Consider the following 22,556-nt stretch of genomic DNA (forward strand, 5'->3'; position numbering starts at 1 on the left):
TCTGAGAAATTCTATCTCAATGAAAAGCATTCTCCCACACAGTTTCCCCAGCTGCCACAGCACACGTCTCTGAGAACTTGGGTCTACACATCCTATACCTACAACATATCTCTTAAGTTGCCTTGTAATTGTTTCATGAGAATTTATCTTCTTTCGCCAACTATACTATAAGCTCCTTTGGAGTAGGGACGGCTGCCTTTGTTCTTTCCCATCGTGCCTAGCAAAGACTTGGGTAAGTAATAGTTTCAACTACACTCTAGTTTCTGGAGTTCTTGATACCTCTGATGGTGAGATGTCAGTGGCTCCCTTTTTGGCGTGACTCCCGTAAGTTAGGAGTTGTCAACATTTAATTCGTTTAAATACCATTGTTTTTTTCAGGTATGGCTTCACAAAAGAAATTTTGTGTAAATATAAGGTAAGACTCCTATGCTTTTTTTTTTTTTTTTTTTTTTTTGCATCCTCTCTGCTTTTTATACATAGAACTAAAAAAAAAAAAAAGAGCCTTTAGGAAGAGTGGCGAGTAAACTAGTCAGGCTCCATGCCAATACAGTGCTTCCTGGACTAAACCGCGCTTTTTCATTGTGACTTTTGTGTAAGTTTTAGCATAGATACGAACATATTCTGTTGTATTAAAGGTATCTAGGATTTGTTTTCCTCCATATGGGAAAACACGCAGATACAGAAATGACTGTCGTAAAGGAAGATTTTTACTCACAGTTCCCTAGAACACAGGCCCAGCACCAGGGGGGCCGTGTGGGGAAGCACCAGGGTTGGCCCGGAGGCAGAAGGAATGAGGGGAAAATGTGGGCAAGAGCCTTCATTTTGGTTTCTGTGGGACGGGATCAGGGTTTAGGATTGGCTGCTTTGAACAGTTTCAGCAGGCTCTGGGGCATAGGAGCCGTGTTTAGTTGTCTGGTGCCTGGCTGTGGGGTGATTAAGGCACAGGAATAGTGGCCTAGAGTGCCAAAGCCCTCTAACGGAGGTGGTTGGGGACATGGGGTCTGGATTGGTTGATTTGGTTGAAAAGCACTCTACCTGCGTATGAAAGACAGTTCATCTCCGATTTCTGGGAATTAGCTAGCCCTGGGAGGGGTGGTCTCTTCTCCAGAGTCAGCAAGCCATCAAAGTACCTAAAAGTATCAGGATTAATGCATGCTGATGGGTTAGTAATTCCGTGTTGACTCCCTTTGCATGGCGTGATAACTGTTGATTTTGTGATAAACTTGAACTTATCAGAAAAACAAAACTTACTCAAGCTCTTACTTACAGATACATGGGAAACAAATCTTACAAATCTTAGAGGACGTCTATACCTGGCTCCCAATTGGTACCATCATTGACAATGAAATCCTGGTCATACATGGTGGGATATCAGAGTCCACAGACTTGAATTTACTCCACCGTGTAGAAAGACACAAAGTAAGAAGCAGTGTTTACATAAATCTTGTCTCAGAGTTTTATACCTCTTTCCACTTACTATTTTGTATTCATTTGTGTTTTGGTAGTTGTAACTCTGCAGAGATCAGTACAAATTTTGAGAAAATCTGTGATTGCAAGAGAAATAACCAAACGGGTAACTTCTAAATATGGAAAAAATATGTATTTTAACTTCACGATGAAAGTGGAAAATGAAGAAATGTTGACATTTCGTATAGTTTCTAAAAGTGACAAATCCTGATTTTTAGAAATTAAGATTTCTAATTAGTGTTGTGGTAAAGTATACGTAACCATTTTTCAGTGTACAATTCAGTCACATTAATAATGTACATTCACATTGTCGTGCAGACACCCCCACCATCTATCTCCAGAACTTTTCCACTTCCCAAACCGAAACCCTATACCCATTAGACAACAGCTCCCCATTCTCCCCTCTCCCCAGCCCCTGGTGACCACCGTTCTACTTTCTGTCTCTGATTTTGACTATTCTGGGTGCCTCATATAAATGGAATCGTACAGCAATTTATTTCTGAATTGATACGATTTCTCTTGTACTTTCAAATGGCTCAGGGTATTTGGCGAGGGGAATATTTTAAACCCGAGTAGTCATATTAAGTACAACAGAAGCAGAGCAAGAACATGTCTAGAACCTTCAAGAGGCTATGTGTGGCCTGTCAAGCTCCCACACTGAGTGAAGGGCCCGTTGGCTGGGCCTCGCAGAGTGCCTGGAATTATCTTCCTCCTGTACCGGAGCCCGGCCGAAGCCCCCAGACCAGGGGCACGGGAGGTGCCACGTGAGCATGAGGACCGGAAGCAGCTCTGGAACCAGATGATCCTATGGTCTTAGTGAGAAACCTGAACCCTTACCCCTCAAGACTGAGAGTCAACTTCTCACCCATCTAGGCAAGCGGAGTCTAGAGCTGGAGTTTAATTTGATACAGACAGAAATTCACCTCGGGTTCCTGGAGCCCTCACACCTTTACATACATATGAAAGATAATATTATTGCTAATTCTCATCCTTTCAATTTCAGCTTAAACGCACCCCTCCTCTGGAAAGCCTTCCATGACGTCCAGACTAGGTCGGGTCCCCTTGTCTATGCTCTCAAGCCCCTTGTACATATCCTTCATAACAGTTACCAGAATTGAATAAAGAGCTGGGGTACTGTTTGTTTACTGTCCTCCCCTGCTTCTCTAATTCACTGACATAGCTCCAGCCCCTAAGCTGTAGTAAATACTCAATCACTGTTTGTTAGATATCTCCTAAGAGATTTAAGACGAAAGCAGGGCAGACCTCATACGAAACCGTATAGAAACGTCTTTGTAACCTCTTTCCTGATTCTGTTGTGATTTTACATACCTCCTCCCGAATCTGATGCAGCCTTGACCCTATTGTCCTCGTGTGATTATTAATAGTGCCTCCCTTTACTCTCAGAAATACTTCAATTGCGATAAGGTTTTCACCCTACGTTTAAGGCATCTTTCTCATGATATCAGCACATAATCGACCCAATAAAATATTTTGATCCACACGAGACAGTCACTGTTAACATAACGACTGGATGTGATTTTAGCCAAGAGCAAGGGTACATGATGTTTCTGTCGGTCAAATATTGGCAAGCACATGGCAGGAAGGCAACACTCTGCCATCACCCGCCCTGGGACGACAGCGCTAAGCAGCCACCACCAATCGATCAGATTGAAAACTTTGCCTTTCCTGAAGTTAGTCTGAGCCGTCAGCCCTCTGTAGAGTTTTTTGAGATATTAAGAGCATGGCCCGGAAATGCCTATTCCTATGTCTGTGGAGACCCTAAGGTGTGAGCCACCTTGACCTAGTAAACTCCGTGAGGCTCTGACATCACACAGACATAGCCAGCTCTATTTCCTGCTTCCATCACTTCCTGGCTGGGTGACCGGGCAAGGCACCAAAGTTTTCTAAGCCTCAGTTTCCGCACCCGTGTGTGGAAGCTAAAAATACCTACTACATTGAATTGTTAGGAGCATTAAATATAATTACCTAGTTGAAGAAAACAGCATAGAGTAAGCTCTGAACGCAAAGCTCTCTCCTTCAACGCTCTCCTCTCTTTCCTGATACTTGGAACTGAGGTTTGAATTTTCTTTTTCCTTTTCTTTTTTTTAGTTTATTCACTTGAGAGAGAGAGAGAGAGAGAGAGAGAGAGCGTGTGCACATGCTAGTGGGGTGTTGGGGGGCGATGCAGAGAAAGAAAGAGGGAGAAAGAGAATCCCAAGCAGGCTCTTAGCACAGAGCCCAATGCAGGCCTCGATCCCACAGCCATGAGATCATGACTTGAACTGAAATCAAAAATTGGATGTTTAACTGACTGAGCCACCCAGGCGCCCCTGAGGTTTGAATTTTAGTCACCAAAACATACGCTGGGGAGAAGTTTTTGGGCCAGGAATTTTCTCAGGAAACCTCAAACTTCACCTCTTTTGAGAATCATCGTTCCGTCTACTCATAAGCCTGGTGTTAAACATAGACATTTGACTTGTGTGCTTCATGTATCTTCTACCCCTGCTAGAGTGAGGTTGAACTGGAAGCACATACTTGTATTAAATATAATTGAACCGTGATGAAAGTAGATTTTCAAGTCTAGTTTACAGCCTCCACTTGCCCATCCCTTAGTACCCTTTAAGTGTAGGGATGACACTGTTTCCTTGTTTATACCTGTTGCGGTGGTATAATTTTAACAGAGTGGGGTAGGATGGGGGAACCTGATGACAACCTCCTTCTGGGTTCATTAAAGGCATTTTGTAAGGTGGGTGGGTTGGGGGGTGTCAATCAGAGGGACAGAGAAGGAAGACTTTATAAAACTCTGGTTTAGTATTCTTTAAACTCCCTGGCAGGGGGTGTAGGAAGGGATGGCTAGTAGGGTTCCCAGGAGAAAATGATGGTGTGCTACCTTAGGGGGGAGCTGGGGCAAAGTATCTTGATCCCAAGTAGCCTTGAAAACATCAAAGCCGCATGTACAAGAGACCATGTGGCCTTGCCCAGTGAGCTTATCAGAAGTTGTATGGACCCAAGTCGAGAGCGGCCTCCCAGAGTATTCTGCCCTGCTCAGGACCCGGGGATATTTTCTGGGGAGAGATGGGAGGGTAGGCTGTGAACTCACTGATAATCGCTGAGATTGCATTTCCAGCCATCTCAATATGACAAGATCTTAGAATAAGGTTCAATTTTATTTTTAAAAACTAAAGGTAAGATTTCGTATACACCTAGTTTATAGACAAAGTGCCTACCATTAACAGAAGTGTTGTTTCCAATTGTTTTACATAAAGGTATGGTGTTACGAAGAAACAAGTGCAAAATTATAGTCTTAGCTTAAGTGAGGGAACACAGAAGGGATTGTAATAGTCATTTTACTATCAGAAAGACATTTTATTTTCCGAAGGATGCATCACCTTTGTTGCTAGGATTAGAGAACATAACCAGTTGCTGGCAGGGTCAGACTGTGAATTACATGGCATTGAAGTTGAACGGCTTTCAAAGTTTTCAACCTCTGTCCCTTTGGAGAACTTTTGTGAACACAGATGTATTTTCTCCCATATCTCCTGGAAAAAAACAACGTGAAAGGCAGCCACCCTCTCGAGAGGCATTTCTGAATTTAAAGCCTATTGATTCTCTCTTAGCCCCATGTGTAGGTGAAGGCTCAGAGGGAGACGAGTTTTCCCTTCGCAACTTGCATTTCCTGTGATCAGACCTCAGGACACGTCTAGCACTGACATCTGTGCTTCTGGGGGCCTTTAGAAACTCGAATGGGAAACCAGGGCCTGAAGGGCCATGTCTCTAGTTAAAACATGTACCAACCGAATGTAACAGGCCCACTTTACAGAGATCAGTGGCTCCACGAGATGAAAGTGGTAGGTGAGATGGAAAAGGTGACCGTGTGTCTCTCATTGGGTCGAGGCACAACGATATAGACAGAGTGGCGGCTCGCACTGAAGTTTCTGCGTGCAGCACACGAAACCTGGGGTTCGACTAAAGAGGGAATTTGCTTTGCAGATGAAATCTGTGCTGATGCCACCAACCCCCTTAGATGGAGACCCTGACACCAACGTGAAGAAAAAGAAATTCAACGCCACTATTGTACCTGGGGAAGTCAAAACGAGTGCATCCCATTCTGAACAGTTAACAAAGCATGAATGGGAACAGGTAGGTAATCAGAGTATTCACCACAGTAGCAACGAAGATGCGGCATAGATGATGTTGTCTCTTATAATATGTACACAGGAAAGTGGCTGACCTTCATAAGCAGGTCATACTCTTCTCTGGGAATTCGCCACTATACTTTTAATAGTTTCATTGAGATGTAATTCACTCATTTAAAGTATATTAATTCAATGGTTTTGATGCAGTCACAGTGTTGTGCACCTGTCACCACAATTTAATTTTAGAACATTTTCATCCCCTGAAAAAGAAATCCCATACTAATCTACTTTTGGTCTTTATAGATTTATCTGTTCTGGACATGTTCTAGAAATAGATCGATACAACAGGTGATCTTTTGTGTCTGGCTTTTTTTTTTTTTTTTTTTTTACTCAGCCCAGTGTTTTGAAGTTCATCCATGTTGTAAGATGTATCGGTACTTTGTTGCTTTTTATTGCTAAGTAATATCCTAAATAATATTCTATTGCTAAATAATACTCTATAATAAACATTTTGTTTATTCATTCCTCAGTGGGTAGACATTTGAGTTGTTTCCACTTATTGGCTATTATGAATAATGCTGCCAAAAACATTACAGACATGTTTTTGTGTGGACATACGTTTTCCTTTCTCTTTGGTATATACCTAGGAGTGGAATTGTATGGTCATAAGATAATTCTAAGTCGAACATTTTAAGAAACTTCAAACTTTTCCCAAGGGGCTACACCATTTTACATCTCCATCACCAATGTATGAAGGTTCCAGTTTCTTCATATCCTCACTTAACAAATTGTCTATCCTTTTTGATTGTGGCCATCCTAGTGGGTATGAGGTGGAATCTCATTGTGGCTTTGATTTGTTGTGCTTTTTTGGCAGTTTTCTAATGATTAATGATGTTGAGCATCTTTTCATGTGCTAATTGGCCACCTTTATGTCTTCTTTAGAGAAATATCTATTCAGATCCTTTGCTCATTTAAAAAATTGAGTTGTTTAGGGGCGCCTGGGTGGCTCAGTCAGTTGAGCGTCTGACTTCAGTTCAGGTCATGACCTCGCGGTTCGTGGGTTCAAGCCCCACGTTTGTTAAAAATAAATAAACATTTTTTTTAGGGGCGCCTGGGTGGCTCAGTCGGTTAAGCGTCCGACTTCAGCCAGGTCACGATCTCGCGGTCCGTGAGTTCGAGCCCCGCGTCGGGCTCTGGGCTAGGGCTCAGAGCCTGGAGCCTGCTTCCGATTCTGTGTCTCCCTCTCTCTCTGTTCCTCCCCCGTTCATGCTCTGTCTCTCTCTGTCTCAAAAATAAATAAAGGTTAAAAAGTAAATAAATAAATAAACATTTTTAAAAAATTAATTTTTTTTAAATGTTAACTTATTTTTTTTTTTTTTTTTTTTTTTAAATTTTTTTTTCAACGTTTATTTATTTTTGGGACAGAGAGAGACAGAGCATGAACGGGGGAGGGGCAGAGAAAGAGGGAGACACAGAATCGGAAACAGGCTCCAGGCTCTGAGCCATCAGCCCAGAGCCTGACGCGGGGCTCGAACTCACGGACCGTGAGATCGTGACCTGGCTGAAGTCGGACGCTTAACCAACTGCGCCACCCAGGCGCCCCATATGTTAACTTATTTTTGAGAGGCAGAGAGAGACAGAGTGTGAGCAGGGGAGGAGCAGAGAGGGAGGGAGACACAGAATCGGAAGCAGGCTCCAGGCTCTGAGCTGATTGTGCTGTTTTTAACAATGTCCCAGGGCTCACGAACAGATCCACAATCTGATCCCATGAAACTTGGTCTCTTTTGCAGAGGCAGGGTACAACAATCTTTGAGGCCCTAAGAGGGCTCTTCTCATCTACCCCTTTCCCTGATTCTGTCCTAGTATCATGGACCCATCAGCCTTCTTCTCTTCTACTTGCCTCCCCCCAAGAAGCCCCTATTTCTTGACTCTGTACTCTTATACTTTGATTCCTAAAATGTAGACTAAAATGTGATTTCTGATGCAAAATATCCTCTAATAATGAGGAGAAGAGAGAGGTGGGAGGATAGAGAGGGGGTGGAAGAAGGGGTAGTACGAGAGAAATAGAATTCGTTAATGGCTTGTGCATCCAAAGTATTAAAAAAAAAATCAAGTTAAGTACAAGAGGCAACCTATGGCAGGTAGGAAAGGATGCCTCCTTAGATTCTGAAATCCAAATTCCAGAGACCAAAGATTATTACAAGCACTTCTAGGATTGTGGTAAATAAAAAGGATGATGCCAAAGAGATTGGAGTTGCACAAAAGGAAAAGTGTGGCTTCTGGAAGCCTAGATGAGTTAGAATTATAGAGGGATGGAGCTTTAAGAAGTGTGTGTGGGGGGTCATTATTCTGTAATTGAACCTCCCACCACCCCATCTCTATGAATGAGGCATCTTACAGACTCCGTGTACATGACTGGAGTTGACACAGGGGAAAATGGACCAGAATCTCATTCCCGATATTTTAACAATTTCAGTTGTACCCTTAATTTTCTTCCTTCAGTTGCTGGTACAAAGTGGGTGTGCATACTTCAGTTAGCTAGAGTTGAAATTTCCAGATAAAACCAGACTTCGCACTTTATTTCTTAATATCTATGAGCTGTGTTATGATAAAGGTCATAGGCTCTTTATTTGTGCCATACTCACAGAAGTGCATAATTCTTGGCAGAGTGCTATGGTTTGGGTTTTATGTTCACTGAGATGTGGGAGAGATACGTACTCATAGCTAAGTCCTTCTATAGACAAATGTGGCACTCTTCCTTTAAGACAGACTTGCAACAAGAAGACCAGAGAGGTTTAAAAAATAGTTGCAGTTATTTATTTCCTGAGTGAGTCTTCAGTCATTCATTCAACAAGAATTTACTGAACACCCGCTATGTATCAGGCACTGTCGTAGGCTTTTGGGAATGTCAGTGACCAAAGATGTATTACCTTGTGAAGCTTACATTCTAGGGAGAGGAGTTAAGTAGGTAAAGCAAGTAAATTATATGAGATGTTAAGTGAAAAGTTCTATGGAAAAAAAAAAGAAAACCAGAAAAAGGTTAGGGGTATCCGGAGAACCGGAGGCGGGGGACAGAGTTGTAGTGGGAGTAGTCAGCTTCATTGTGCAGGCTCGCAAGAGTGAAATGGCTTGTCACCTGGCTAGTCACTGGGTGACGGAGCAGGATGTGATCTCAGGTCTGCCTTTAAGGCCCAAGCTCTTTTTCCGAAGGGAAAGATGGCTTCGGAATGATGGGGGCGGGTCTCGAGAAGGAGTCGAACTTCTCCGGTTTCTCATCCAGTGTGGCTAATGGGTACACAGGGAGTAGGCATCTTAAGTGATTTAGGTGCTGCCGGAGGGGTTGGGCTGAGCGCAGCCTTTAAAAGATGTTCACAAGCTGGAAGGAAGATACGTCACTAAGGGGAAAATGCAAAAGAATAGTGAATCTGTAGCATTAGTGTGTTAGAAGAGAGGCATTTAGGTATACCTTCCACAGCTATCAACTCTCCCCCAAAGTGTGCTTTTGGGAACTGGATAACTGAGAGCTGCAGACAAGCACAGGACATTTCTTGCTGGATTCATTTTGGATTTAGGAGGTTTGAAGGCCGAGGCACGAAGAGATTTTTGTTGGCCGGGTCACATACGAGCTGTCGTTCAGTAAAGCTTTTCCAATTTTCGGTTTGAACATTTTCAGGAAGGGATATTGCGAATAACTATTGTTTCATGCGCTTACCACTCGCAAGGCCCTTGCATTTCAGAGGAGAGGATGTTGCTGGAAGGAAAGAGAGGGTCTCTTCTGAGGAACCTGCTTCACCCACAGAGGGTCCTTTTTGTGTTTGTGAGTTTTAGAATCAAGTCTATGTTACAGCCACAGTCTGGGTAAACCTAGTCAAGTGAATGGATTCTAGACCAAAAAAAGAAGTGCCCACGCCCGGTAAGGGATGATTCTGAAGAACTTGAGTTCTATAAAGCTCATACCCCCTTTGACTTTGAGTCAAAGAAAAATGAATTCTTGATCTGTCTTTCTCGTTTCATTGATGAGCCAACTAAAGTTCAGCTAGGTTAGATGATTTGCCTCAGGTGACACAGGTGCCAGCCGAAGACCTAAGTCCTTGGCCAGTGTTTCTCCGAGTTCAACCGAGTTCGTTAGGCATACGTTTCACTTCTGTGCATTTTAACTATATGTCTATGGCAGAAAGGAGAAAAGTATGTATAATTTTATTTTCACAAATGTTATTTATCACATTATATATTATTACATCTATAAAATGTTCACACATCCATATTATTGTGTAGGATTGTATATATAAAATCACGTATAGGGTGCTTTAAGGGTAATTTCAGAGGTTTCCCAGGGGTAATTTTAGCTAGAAATGGCTTGCATCTCATGTAGGAATTTACCACTTAATCCCTTCCTCATACAAGCACAGTTCCTTGTGTTCCATTTTTCCCGCCTTCATTACACTAAAGGCCAAATCGGGACCCCCAAACAGGAATTCATGGTGTAAGAGCCAGATGTGACAACGCAAGTATTGGTTTTGACATAAACACCAGCCAGGGAAAGGGGCTCCAGTGTATTAATTTGGAAGGGCAGGATTGTGCCAGTGTTGGCATTCAGTGTTGGCATTCAGGGGAAGAGAGGAGAATCTTGGTCTGACTCTTCTTCGGGTGGTTTTAAGTCTCACTTCAATCAGTCGTCAAAAACTTGGCACACATGTCTGGTTTGGCCTGATGGGGGGTTTCGACAAGTTCCGACCAGGTGCTCATCATTCCAGAGTTCTCCTACCGGTTCCGTTCTTCGCTCCAGCTCGCTGTCTTTTTCCTCACTGATTTATAGCCCCCCTTCAATACCAAACCTACGAATGGGTGTACAGTCAAGTTTACCGGGACAACCATTTCTGGTCCTCTCGTCAAGACCTCACCTGGACCTGCTTGAATAACTGCAGAACTTAAGATGCATGGTTTCTTCATGCCCACAAAACATGGACTCGTAGAATCATAGTGTGTTAGAACTTGGAGATACTTTACAAGTCATCTGGCCCAAACTGCTGATTTTAGAGATCTAGAAACCGAGACCCAGAGAGTCTTCCCAAGGCTGCACAGCTTTAGTGACACAGCTATTTTTTTTTTTTCTCACTGCTGCTTAAGCTCCTATAGGAGTTTAAATAAAGAAACATTATATGTAGATCAGAGCCATGAAAAATATTCTTAGAAACTTGGATCTTCAGTCTTGGGCATCACGTAGCCTGCATTTACCTCTTTCAGCCCCAGAAGGAAATGTGATGCTAATAAAATACCTGTGGATTTAGGACACGTTGGGGAAACCAGTCGGTGGCTGAATTTATTGCTAAAACTGAGAGTGTTCTTATGGATGGGCCAAAAAGTGAAGGAGATGATTTAGGGAAGTATTCTTGGATGAACTCTTATCTGTATCTGTGGTGGGGAAGAAGGCTGCCTCATGCTGTCTGCTCAACAGGACAAAAGCCAGGGCCAGAGCCACAGCTGGGAGACCCAATTATCTCTTTGAACGTATTAAGAATATCTAATGTGGGGGCACCTGGGTAGCTCAGTCGGTTAAGTGTCCGACTCTTGGTTTCGGCTCAGGTCGCCTTCTCATGGTTTGTGGATCTGAGCCCAGAGTCGGGCCCTGCACTGACAGCGCGGAGCCTGCTTGGGATTCTCTCTCTCCCCTCCTCTCTCAAAAGTAAATAAACATTAAAACAAAAAAGACCGTCTAGCGTGTGTTCGCTGTGGAGAGCTGCTTTCTCTTTGGAGTAGGACGACAAAGTTCTTTAAGAGAACTTGCATCTCATGTAAGAATCGTGAATTGGTAGATTCGGCACTTGTGAAACAATCGTGATGAGATTTTTAAAGACAGACAAGGGCCGATTCTCCATGGCTACTAAGTATTGCTGCGTTGGTTCTTGTTCTTGGTACATTGGTTGTTGGGGACGAGCAAGCAGAAAGGGATTGCGGTGGCTGTGGGCCTTGCAGTTGTCGTGGAAAAGATCCACGGAGGAGAGGAGTACGAAACAAGTTGGAAGGAGGAATGAGGAACAGTTAGACTCTGGGACAACTCGGGTTAATGTTTCTGGCAAAGAAGTCGAAGTCTCGAACGACAGAGTCTCACTTGTAAATGGCAGCCTAACCTGCTTTGTTGTTCAAAGGTCATCGATATTCTGTGGAGTGATCCCAGAGGCAAAAGAGGCTGTTACCCGAACACAAGTCGAGGAGGGGGCTGCTATTTTGGACCAGATATCACCTCCAAGGTTCTTAATAGATACCAGCTGAAGATGCTCATCAGGTCTCATGAGTGTAAGCCCGAAGGGTATGAAATCTGCCACGATGGGAAGGTGAGCTAACACCGTTGGTGATGTCATCACAGACATCCTTGCCCCGAGCAGTCTTTCTTCCCAGGATGCGTCTGACCTCGAAGCCTCCGGGAAGGTGTCTTCCCCGGGACAAAAACAGAAGGCCACGCTTTGGTAGACGGAAGCAGGAGACTATAGGGTTCACACAGGTTGCGGGAAGGGGCCTCGCCGTGCCTCACCCTAAGAGACAGTGGCTCATTTCCCTCATCTTCCTTAATCCCAGAGATCGAAATCCTGACCCGTAGCTCTGAGGACCCTCACAGAAAGGCTTCGTTCTTGACTAACCGAAAGGCAACTTTCCAGTACAGTGGGGTTAAGAGTCTGCTCGTCCTCACCGAGCGCCTCAAAGGCCGCAGTGAATCCAGTTTGCTCCCTTTGGCCTTTTGCACCTTCCCTGTGCGGGGCAGAGCCACAGAGTCGCCTCCCTTCTCCTCACCGAGCGGGCCAGCCCCAGCAAGGCACTCGCCTGGTCCCAGTTCAGCTGCAGCCGCTGGAGCGGAGCGTGTTGTGCTCCTTCAGTGCGGGTGTGGTGAGGCTGGGAGAGGCGAGGGCCGATGAACTGGTTTCTTGTCCCAAGTTGTCCCGGGATGTCCCTTTCCTAGTAGAGAACAGCCGTGAATCAAATGGAATACCAGCTTGTGGGGCATTCCTTTCTATTTCAAAACTTTTGCTTTGCTTACCTCTGTTAGTTCCTTTCGGGCTCCTACGAATGCCGTGGGATAGTGGAGGCAAGTATTATGTGAGGCTTCTTGTGCTAAGAGAACAGAAAACGGCCTGTCTGAAGTAGCAGGCCGATCAGGGCAGAACCGGCTACAACAAGTACTACCCTGCCACCCTCCACCAGGGCCCCGGGGCCGTTCCCTCCCAACACGGTGGTCCTGGGCCCTTATTCTGGCCACTATTTTCCCTGCCCTTCTTACATGCCTAGTTTTGTGGGGGCCCTAAACGCTCTAAATCAGGCAGCTTTAGGCAAAGGAAAAAGACTCACACTAGACAAGTTTTATTTTGAACGCTCAAAGACCACAGGGAAGGAAAACAAAGTCTTCCCCCGCTTGGAACATTAGAATTTCCAAAACCTAGCGATAAGGGGGATCGTCAGATACGGAACTGAAATCGTACACAGGATTGCAAGGCCAGGCACCGCGGGGACGAGTGGCTAGAAGTCGGTATTCCTGGGGACACCCGTTTGAGAGCCTTGTTGCCTCTCCAGTGGAAGCACAGAAAATCCTGTCAGACTTGGATCCTTTGTATGCGTCCGGAACTTTGATGTTTGCCTTTTTAGGAATTGAGCTATTTCTGACTTTATTGAGAGACCTTTTGAGAACCACCTCCATGTGATCCTGGTCTTCTGTTTCTTTTATCAGGTCATTACTATATTTTCTGCTTCTAATTATTATGAAGAAGGCAGCAATCGAGGCGCTTACATCAAACTGTCTTCTGGTATGGCCCCTCGATTCTTCCAGTACCAAGTAACTAGGACAACGTGCTTGAGGCCTCTTTACCAAAGGTGTGTATGCCCTAAGGAGAACTCTGAGCGCTGGTGCTGGTGACCAAGTGGGACCAGTCCAGAGTGACTAAGAGCAGCCGTGGGAGTGAAGGCAACTACTTACTGGTTACTCGTGGGCATAAACAAAATAGAATTCGTTCCAGACACCCGGTGGTGAACGCATTCGTATTTGAAGCCAAGAGAAGACCTTTCCAGCCCATATGTCTCTGTAAATGGGTAAAGCAGTCAGTGTGCACGAACAGCCTCTAACCGAATGTAAAGAAAAGACGGTCCCCACATCCACCCAGTCCCGCACCCTGCAGTCTTCTCTGTCCCCAAACAGCCCTGTGTGCTCTTGCCTCTTGGTCTCTTCTCTGCTCAGAGTGTGTATGACAGGAGTTGAGTGTCTCTCCATGTGATGGCATCCGTAGTTTATCTTCCTTTTCTCCACTTAACATTACCTTTTTAAGAAGCTGTCATCACAAAACGAGTATGTTTATTGTTAAGGAGTGAGGCCAAAGATGTGTACAGAGAATGCCAATCATCTCTCCCCCTCGTTCTCGATAATCCTTTTCTGCAGATGCAACTGAAATGGACAGCCTCTTCTTGCTCCCACAAAAACAGACCTTTATATTCATCGAATAAAAAAATGTTTTTGGAGCACCTACTATACGTCACACCCTGTTGTAGGCACAAGTGATACAGCAGTGAACAGAAGAAGCAAAAACCCTTTTCCTCATCAAATACGGATCCCAGGGGAAGGACAAAGGCAGTCGGCAACATACATACTTTTTTTTTTTTTTTTTGACAAAGATAGAATCACACTGCACATTCTCCAACTGAGTTTTTCTCTAAAGATGATATCATGATATCATGAACATCACTCCAAGTTGGTACACATAGACCCAACTCATTCTTTTTAGGAGATGTGCCATAATAATTATGGAGTGACCGAATCTTATTTAACTGATGGCCATCCGGATTGCTTCCAGGGTTTTGCAATTCCAGACAATGCTGTAACACTCCTCTGTGTGTGCATATACATGCATACGTACGGCCATAAGTTTTAGTGGGCTTTTTTGACATAACATCTCAAAATGGGATATTTACGGATTTATATGTTTACAGTTTTACTAGGTACTCCAAAAGAGTTGTAACAATTAACAATATGAAAACAACAAACCAATTTTTCCACATGCTCATTATGCTTAGATATTGTTACACTTCTTAATTTTTGCCAAGCCGATGGATCAAAATGGTGAATCTCGTTGTTTTAATTGGCAACTTTTTAGACAGCTGAGTTCACCCATCTTAGGTTTTTGGACATTGCATTTTTCTCTTCTTTGAATTTGCTATTTATATAGTTCCTGCATTTGATCTTGGGTTGCTTGTCACTTTCTGATCAATTTTTAGGAGTTATTTGCATATGACGGATAGAGGATTTTTACGGTTACGTTGCATATATTTTGTTGGTGTCTTCATTTTGCTTTAGTTCTATGAAATCACATTTATATATATAATTTCATCATATCTTTTGGATTTTCATCTCTGTTAGAAAAATGTCTCTACACCAAGTTTTCATTATATTGTTATATTAGTAAGTTCATCTCAAGCTAATTTATTTTAACAGCTTTGTTGAGACATAATTCACATATGATGAAGTTGACCAATTTAAAATACACAACTCACCGATAGTATTTTTGGAGTTGTGCAACCATCACCATAATCTAGTTTTTAAACATTTTTGCCAGCCTGAAAAGACCACTTGTACCCATTAGCAGTCACTCACCAGTCACCTCCCCCATCAACAACTCTAGGCAGAAGGTTTTTCATGCATGTAAATGGAATCACACAGTATGTGGTCTTTTGTGACTGGCTTCTTTCGCTCAACGCAATGTTTTTGAGGTTCATTCATGCTGTAACATGCATGAGTATTTCATTCCTTTTTATGGCTGAATAATATTCCATTAGATGGATAGACCACATTTTCTTTATTAAAAAAATTTTTTTATGTTTTTAATTCTAGTATAGTGAACATGTAGTGTTACATTAGCTTCAGGTGTACAATATAGCGATTCAGCAATTCCATACATCACCCTGTGCTCATCACGACAAGTGCACTCCTTAATCCCTATCACCTGTTTCCCCCATGACCCCCCCACCCTCCTCCCCTCTAGTAACTATCAGTTTGTTCTCTATAGTAAACAGTCTGCTTCTTGGTTTGTCTCTCTTTTTTTTTTCTTTGCTGGTGTGTTTTGTTTCTTAAATTTCACATGTGAGTGAAATCATGTATCTGTCTTTCTCTGACTTCCTTATTTTGCTTAGCATTATACTCTCTAGCTCCATCCATGTCATTGAAAATGGCAAGATTTCACTTTTTATGGTTGAATAATATTCATATATATATACATACATATATGTATGTATATATATATGTATATATACATAATACACACACACACACATCTTCTTTATCCATTTATCAGTCAATGGACATTTGGGTTGCTTCCATATCTTGGCTATTGTAAATAATGCTGCTATAAACCTAGAATGTATCCCTTTGAATTAGTATTTTTTTATTCTTTGGGTAAATACCTAGTAGTGCAATTGCTGGGTCATAGGGTAGTTCTATTTTTTCACATTTTGAAGAAGCTGCATACTGTTCTCCGGAGTGGCTGCACCAGCTTGCATTCCCACCAATAGGGCAAGAGGGTTCCCCTTTCTCCACATCCTCACCAACACCTGTTGTCCCTGTGTTATTAATTTTAGCCATTCTGACAGTTGTGAGGTGGTATCTCATTGTGGTTTTGATTTGCATTTCCCTGATGGTGAGTGATGATGATCATCTTTTCCTGTATCTGTTGGCCATCTGTATGTCTTCTTTGGAAAAATGTCTGTTCATGTCTTCAGCCTATTTTTAAATTGGATTATTTGTTTCCTGGGTATTGCATTTTGTAAGTTCTTTATATAATTTGGATACTGACCCTTTATTGGATATGTCACTTGCAAATACCTTCTCCCATTCTGTAAGTTGCATTTTAGTTTTGTTGATTGTTTCCTTTGCTGTGCAGAAGCTTTTTATTTTGATGTAGTTCCAATAGTTTATTTTTGCTTTTGTGTCCCTTGCCTCAGGGGACCTGTCTAGAAACTAGTTACCGTGGCCGACGCTAGAGAGGTTATTGCCTGTGCCCTCTTCGAGGATTTTTATGGTTTCAGGTCTCACATTTAGGTCTTTAATCCGTTTTGAATGTATTTTGTGTACGGTGTAAGAAAATGGTCCAGTGTCATTCTGCTGCATGTAGTTTGTCCAGTTTTCTCAACACTCTATGTTCTCTATGTTGAAGAGACTGTCTTTTTTCCCATTGCATATTCTTTCCTGCTTTGTCAAAGATTAATTGACCATATAATTGCGGGGTTATTTCTGGGTTTTCTGTTCTGTTCTATTGATCTGTGTGCCAGTGCCATACTGTTTTGATTACTACAGCTTTGTACTATAACTTGAAGTCTCGAATTGTGATGCCTCCAGCTTGGCTTTGCTTTTTCAAGGTTGCTTTAGCTGACAACTAATGTTGACTAAAAGTGGTGAGGGCAGATATCCTTGCTTTGTTCCTGATCTTAAGAGGGACACATTCAGTCTTTCACCCTAAGTATATCAGCGCTGTGTTTTATGTAGATGTCCCTCATCTGGTTGAGGAAGTTCCCTTCTGTGCCTAATTTGTTGAGTGTTTTTATCATGAAAGAGTGTTGGAGTTTGTCAAATACTTTGTATCTATTGAGATGGTCATGTGGTTTTTGTTTTTTATTTTATTAATATGGCGTGTTACATTTATTCATTTCAGATGTCAAATAAACCTTGCATTCCTGGGATAAATCCCACTTGTTCATGGTATAGAGTCCTTTTTCTATATTGCTGAATGCAGTTTGCTGTTATTTTGTTAAGGATTTTCCATCTATATTCATTTTTTTAATTAAAAAAAGTCTAAAAGTAATCTCTATGCCCAACATGGAGCTCAAACTCACAACCCAGAGATCAAGAGTCACATGCTCTACCGATTGAGCCAGCCAGATGCCCCTCGATGTATATTCTTAAGAGATGTTGTAGTGATATGTAGTTTTCTTGCGATCTTTGCCTGGTTTTGGTATCAGGCTAACACTTGCTTCATATAAACAGATGGGTAGTATTCCCACCTCTTCTATTCTTTTGGAAGGGTTTGCGAACGATTGGTATTAATTCTTCTTTAGATGTTTGGTAGAATTCACCAGTGAAGCCATCTGGCCCTGAGCTTTTCTTTGTGGGCAGATGTTTGATTACTTATTCAATGTTTTTTATTTGTTCAAGGTATGTTCAGTTTTTCTATTTCTTCTTAGTTTTGGTAGTTTGTATCCTTGTAGGAATTTGTCCATTTCATCTGGGTTATCTAATTTGTTGGTGCACAATTGTTTATAATATCCCTTTATAATCTGTTATTTCTGTGAGGTCAGTTGTGATGAGCCGTCTTTCATTCCTGATTTTAGAAATTTGAGTCTTCTTTTTTTTTTCTTGGCCAGTCTAGACAAAGTTTTGTCAGTTTTGTTGATCTTTTCAAAGAACCAATTTTTGGCTTCGTGAATTTTCTCTATTGTTTTTCTATTTTCTCTTTCATTTGCAGGCATATCTCAGAAATAATTGCAGGTTCAGTTTCAGACCGCCGTAAGAAAGCAAATGTTAACAATAAAGCAAGTCAGGAGAATTTTTTTGCTTTCCCAGTGCATATAAAGGTTATGTCTACATTACACTGTAGTCTGGTATGCATGCAATAGCATGTCTAAAAAACAATGTATATACCTTAAAAATACGCTACCGCTAAAAAAATTGCTAGCCATCTTTTGAGCTTTCAGCAAGTTGTGATGTTTTTGCTGGTGGAGGGTCTTGGCTCTGTGTTGACGGCTGCTGACTGATCAGAGTAGTGGTTGCTGAAGACTGGGGTGGCTGTGGGAATTTCTTAAAATAAGACAACAATGCAATTTGCTGAATTGATTGGCTCTTCCTTTTATGAAAGGTTTCTCTGTAGCATGGGATGCTGTTTGACAGCATTTTATCCATAGTAACTTCTTTGAAAATTGGAGTTTCTCGCCATCGTGAGATTGTACCAGTTCAGTCACATCTTCAGTCTCCATTTGTAATTCTAGTTCTCCTGCTATTTCTGCCACATCTGCAATTACTTCCTTCACTGAAGTCTTGAACCCCTCAAAGTCATCCATAAGGTTTGGAATCAACTTCTTCCAGATTCCTGTTAATGTTGCTATTTGACCTCTTCCCATGAATCATGGGTGTTCTTACTGGCATCCAAAATGGCAAATCCTTTTCAGGTTTTCAATTTACTTTTCCCAGATCAGTCAGAGGAATCACTATCTATGGCAGCTATATCCTTATAAATTGTGTTTCTTAAATAATAAGACTTGAAAGTCTAAATTTCTCCTTGATCCATGGAGCGCAGCATGAATGTTGTGTTAGCAGCCACGAAAACAACATTAATCTCATTGTCCATCTCCATCAGAGCTCTTGGGTGACCAGGTACATTGTCACTGAGCGGTCGTGTTTTGAAGGTGATCCTTTTTTCTGAGCAGTAGTTCTCAACGATGGGCTTAATATATTCAGTAAACCATGTTTTAAACAGGTGTGTGCTGTCATCCAGGCTTTGTTGTTCCATTTATAGAGCACAGGAAGAGTGGATTAAGCATCATTCTTATGGGCCCTAGGATTTTCAGAATGGTAAATAAACATTGCCTTCAACTTAGTCTCTAGCTGCATCAGCCCCTTCCAAGAGAGTCAGCCTGGCTTTAGAAGCTCTGAAGCCAGGTATTGACTTCTCCTCTCCAGCTATGGAAGTCCTAGATGGCATCATATTCCAGTAGAAGGCTGTTTCATCGGCATTGAGAACCTGTTGTTTAGTGTAGCCACCTTCGTTGATTATTTTAGCTAGATTTTCTGGATAACTTGCTATAGCTTCTACATCAGCACTTGCTGCTTCACCTTGTACTTTGATGTTATAGAGATAGATTCTTTCCTTAAACCTCATGAGCCAACCTCTGCTAGCTTCAAACTTTTCTTCCACAGCTTCCTTTAGCTTTCTCAGCCTTCATAGAATTGAAGAGGTTTAGGGCTTTGCTCTGGATTAGGCTTTGGACTAAAACAATATTGTGGCTGGTTTCATCTTTTTGTTTTGTTTTTGTTTTAAGTAGGCTTCATGTCCAGTGTGGAGCCCAATGCAGGGTTTGAACTCACAACCCTGAGATCAAGACCTGAGCCGAGATCAAGAGTTGGACACTTGGGGTGCCTGGGTGGCTCAGTCAGTTAAGCATCTGACTCTCGGTTTCAGCTCAGGTCATGATCTCATGGTTTCATGACTTCAAGCCCTGTTTCAGGCTCTGTGCTGACCATGCAGAGCCTGCTTGGGATTCTCTCTCTTCTCCCTCTCTCTCTACTTCTCTCTCTGCTCCTTGCCCATTCACGCTATCTCTGTCTCTCTCTAAATAAATATGTAAACTTAAAAGAAATTTTTTTAGGGGCGCCTGGGTGGCTCGGTCGGTTGAGTGTCCGACTTCGGCTCAGGTCATGATCTTGCAGTTCGTGAGTTCGAGCCCCACGTTGGGCTCTGTGCTGACAGCTCAGAGACTGGAGCCTGCTTCTGATTCTGTGTCTCCCTCTCTCTGCCCCTTCCCCGCTCATGCTCTGTCTCTCTCTGTCTCTCAAAGATGAACAGACGTTAAAAAAAATTTTTTTTTTATTTAAAAGGGTCCGACACTTAACCGACTGAGGCACCCAGGTGCACCTTGGCTGGTTTGATCTTCTATCCAGACCACTCAGACTTTCTCCATATCAGCAATAAGAATGCTTCACTTTCTTATCTTTTGTGTTTATTGGAGTAGCACTTTTAATTTCTTTTCAAAAAATTTTTCTTTGCATTCACTTCTTGGTTTACTGTTTGGCACAAAAGGCTTAGTTTTCAACCTGTCTTGGCTTTCACCATGACTTCCTCACTAAGCTTAATCATTTCTAGATTTTGGTTTAATGTGAGAGGGGTGCCTGGCTGACTCAGTTGTAAGAGCATGCGACTCTTGATCTCAGGATTGTGAGTTTGAGCCCCACATGGGTGTGGAGATTACTAAAAACAAATAGATAAATAAACTTTTAGAAATAAAGTGAGAGACATGACTCTTCCTTTCACTTGCACACTTGGCATTGTAGGGTTCTCAGCTGGCCTAATTTCAGTGTGTCTCAGGGAATAGGGAAGGTCAAGGAGAGGGAGAGAGATGTGAGAATGGCTGGTCAGTGGAGAAGTCAGAACGCACACTATATTTATCAATTAAGTCTTATATGGGCATGGTTTGTGCCCCCCCCCCAAGGCAAAATTACAATACTAACATCAAAGATCACTGATCACAGATCACCATAACAAATACAATAATAATGAGAAAGTTTGAAATATTTGAAAAAATTGAAATATTGAAAGTTTGAAAACTGTGACACAGAGACACGAAGTGAGTGAATGTTATTTGAAAAATGCCACTAATGGACTTGGTCGATACAGGGCTGCCACAAACCTTCCACATGTAAAAAATACCTGTGAAATGCAGTAAAGTGAAGCACAGGAAAACACAAAACACGGATGCCTGTAGTTTTCCTCTCCTCTTCATTCTTTCCGTCCTTCTGCTTGCTTTGGGTTTACTTTTACTCTTCTTTTTTCTAGTTTTTGAAGGTAGAGATTAGGTTATTGATTTGAGATCTTTTTTTTTTTAATATCAGCATTTATAGCTACAAATTTTCCTCTAAGCACTGGTTTAGTTGTGTCTCACATTGTCACAACATCGTCATGTTGTGTTTTAATCTTCTGTTATCTTAAAGTATTTCCTAATTTCTCTTGTGATTTCATCTTTGACATATTGGTTGTTTAGGATGGTGTTGTTTAATTTCCTCATATTTGTGATTCCTCCAAATTTCTTTCTGTTATCGATCTCTAATTTATTCCTTTTGTAGTCAGAAAAGCTACTTTGTCTGATTTTGATCATGTTAAATGTATTGAGACATATTCTGGCCTAGCAGAGGATCTATCATGGAGAATGTTCCATATATGCTTTAGAAAAATGTATATTCTGCTGTTGTTGGGTGCAGTGTTTTATACATATCTGTTAAATTTAGTTGGTTTATAGTGCTGTTCAAGTCTTTAAATTTTTTTTTAATTTTTTGAAGTTCATTTATTTATTTTGAGAGAGAGAGAGAGAGAGAGAGAGAGAGAGAGAGAGTGTGTAAGCAGGGGAAGGGCAGAGAGAGAGAGAAAGAGAGAGAATCCCAAGCAGGCTCCATGCTGTTAGCACAGAGCCTCACATGGGGCTGGATCCCACAAACTGTGAGCTCATGACCTGAGCTGAAATCAAGAGTCGGATGCTTAGCCAACTGAGCCACCCATGTGCCCCTCTGTTCAAGTCTTTTATATCCTTTTTTATTTTCTGCCTCATTGTTCTATCTATTATTGAAAGTAGAATATTGAAGTCTCCAACTGTTATTATTAAATTGTCTGTTTCTCCCTTCAGTTCTGTCTGGTTTTGCTTCATATAGGTTTGGGCTCCGTTGTTAGGTTTATAGATGTTTGTAATTGTTTTATCTTCCTGATTGACTCTTTTATCATTATAAAATATTCCTCTGTGTCTCTAGTAACAGATTTTGTCTTCAAGTCTATTCTGTCTTCTGTTAGTATAGCCATTCTAACTGTCTTATGGTTGATGTTTGCATAATACCTCTTTTTTGTTGTTGTTCTCTCAAGCTCTTTTGTATCTTTGAAACTGAAGTGTCTCTCCTGTAGAAAACATAGTTGGGTCTTTAAAAAAAAAAATCCGGTCTCATAGCCTCTGCTTTTTGATGTCTAAAAATCTATTCACATGTGATGCTATTATTGATATGGTTTGATTTACCTCTGCCATTTTGCTTTTTTGGGGAGAGGGGTATATGACTCATAGCTACTTTGTTCCTCTGTTCCTCCTTTATTTAGAATTTATTTTTGTAAATGGTCTGAGGTGGTTTAGCATCCAGACGGATAACTATGCTAGCTAGCACCATGTTAAAAAAAAAAAAAATTGCTC

General features: G+C 41.9%; 1 protein-coding gene across 7 annotated transcripts in view; it reads left to right on the forward strand.

The window, feature by feature from the left end:
- PPEF1 (protein phosphatase with EF-hand domain 1) overlaps positions 1-22,556 on the forward strand; it is a 109,500-nt gene that overhangs the window by 74,646 nt on the left and 12,298 nt on the right. For all 7 annotated transcript variants that reach the window (XM_006943604.5, XM_045050925.1, XM_019823623.3 and 4 more), the window contains 5 exons: positions 379-415; positions 1,270-1,419; positions 5,458-5,607; positions 11,750-11,935; positions 13,318-13,460. In XM_006943604.5, coding sequence (XP_006943666.2) covers positions 379-415; positions 1,270-1,419; positions 5,458-5,607; positions 11,750-11,935; positions 13,318-13,460 — 666 coding nt within the window. The remainder of the gene's footprint in view (positions 1-378; positions 416-1,269; positions 1,420-5,457; positions 5,608-11,749; positions 11,936-13,317; positions 13,461-22,556) is intronic.

This window comes from Felis catus, chromosome X, assembly GCF_018350175.1.
Source record: "Felis catus isolate Fca126 chromosome X, F.catus_Fca126_mat1.0, whole genome shotgun sequence".
NCBI classification, from domain to species: domain Eukaryota; kingdom Metazoa; phylum Chordata; class Mammalia; order Carnivora; family Felidae; genus Felis; species Felis catus.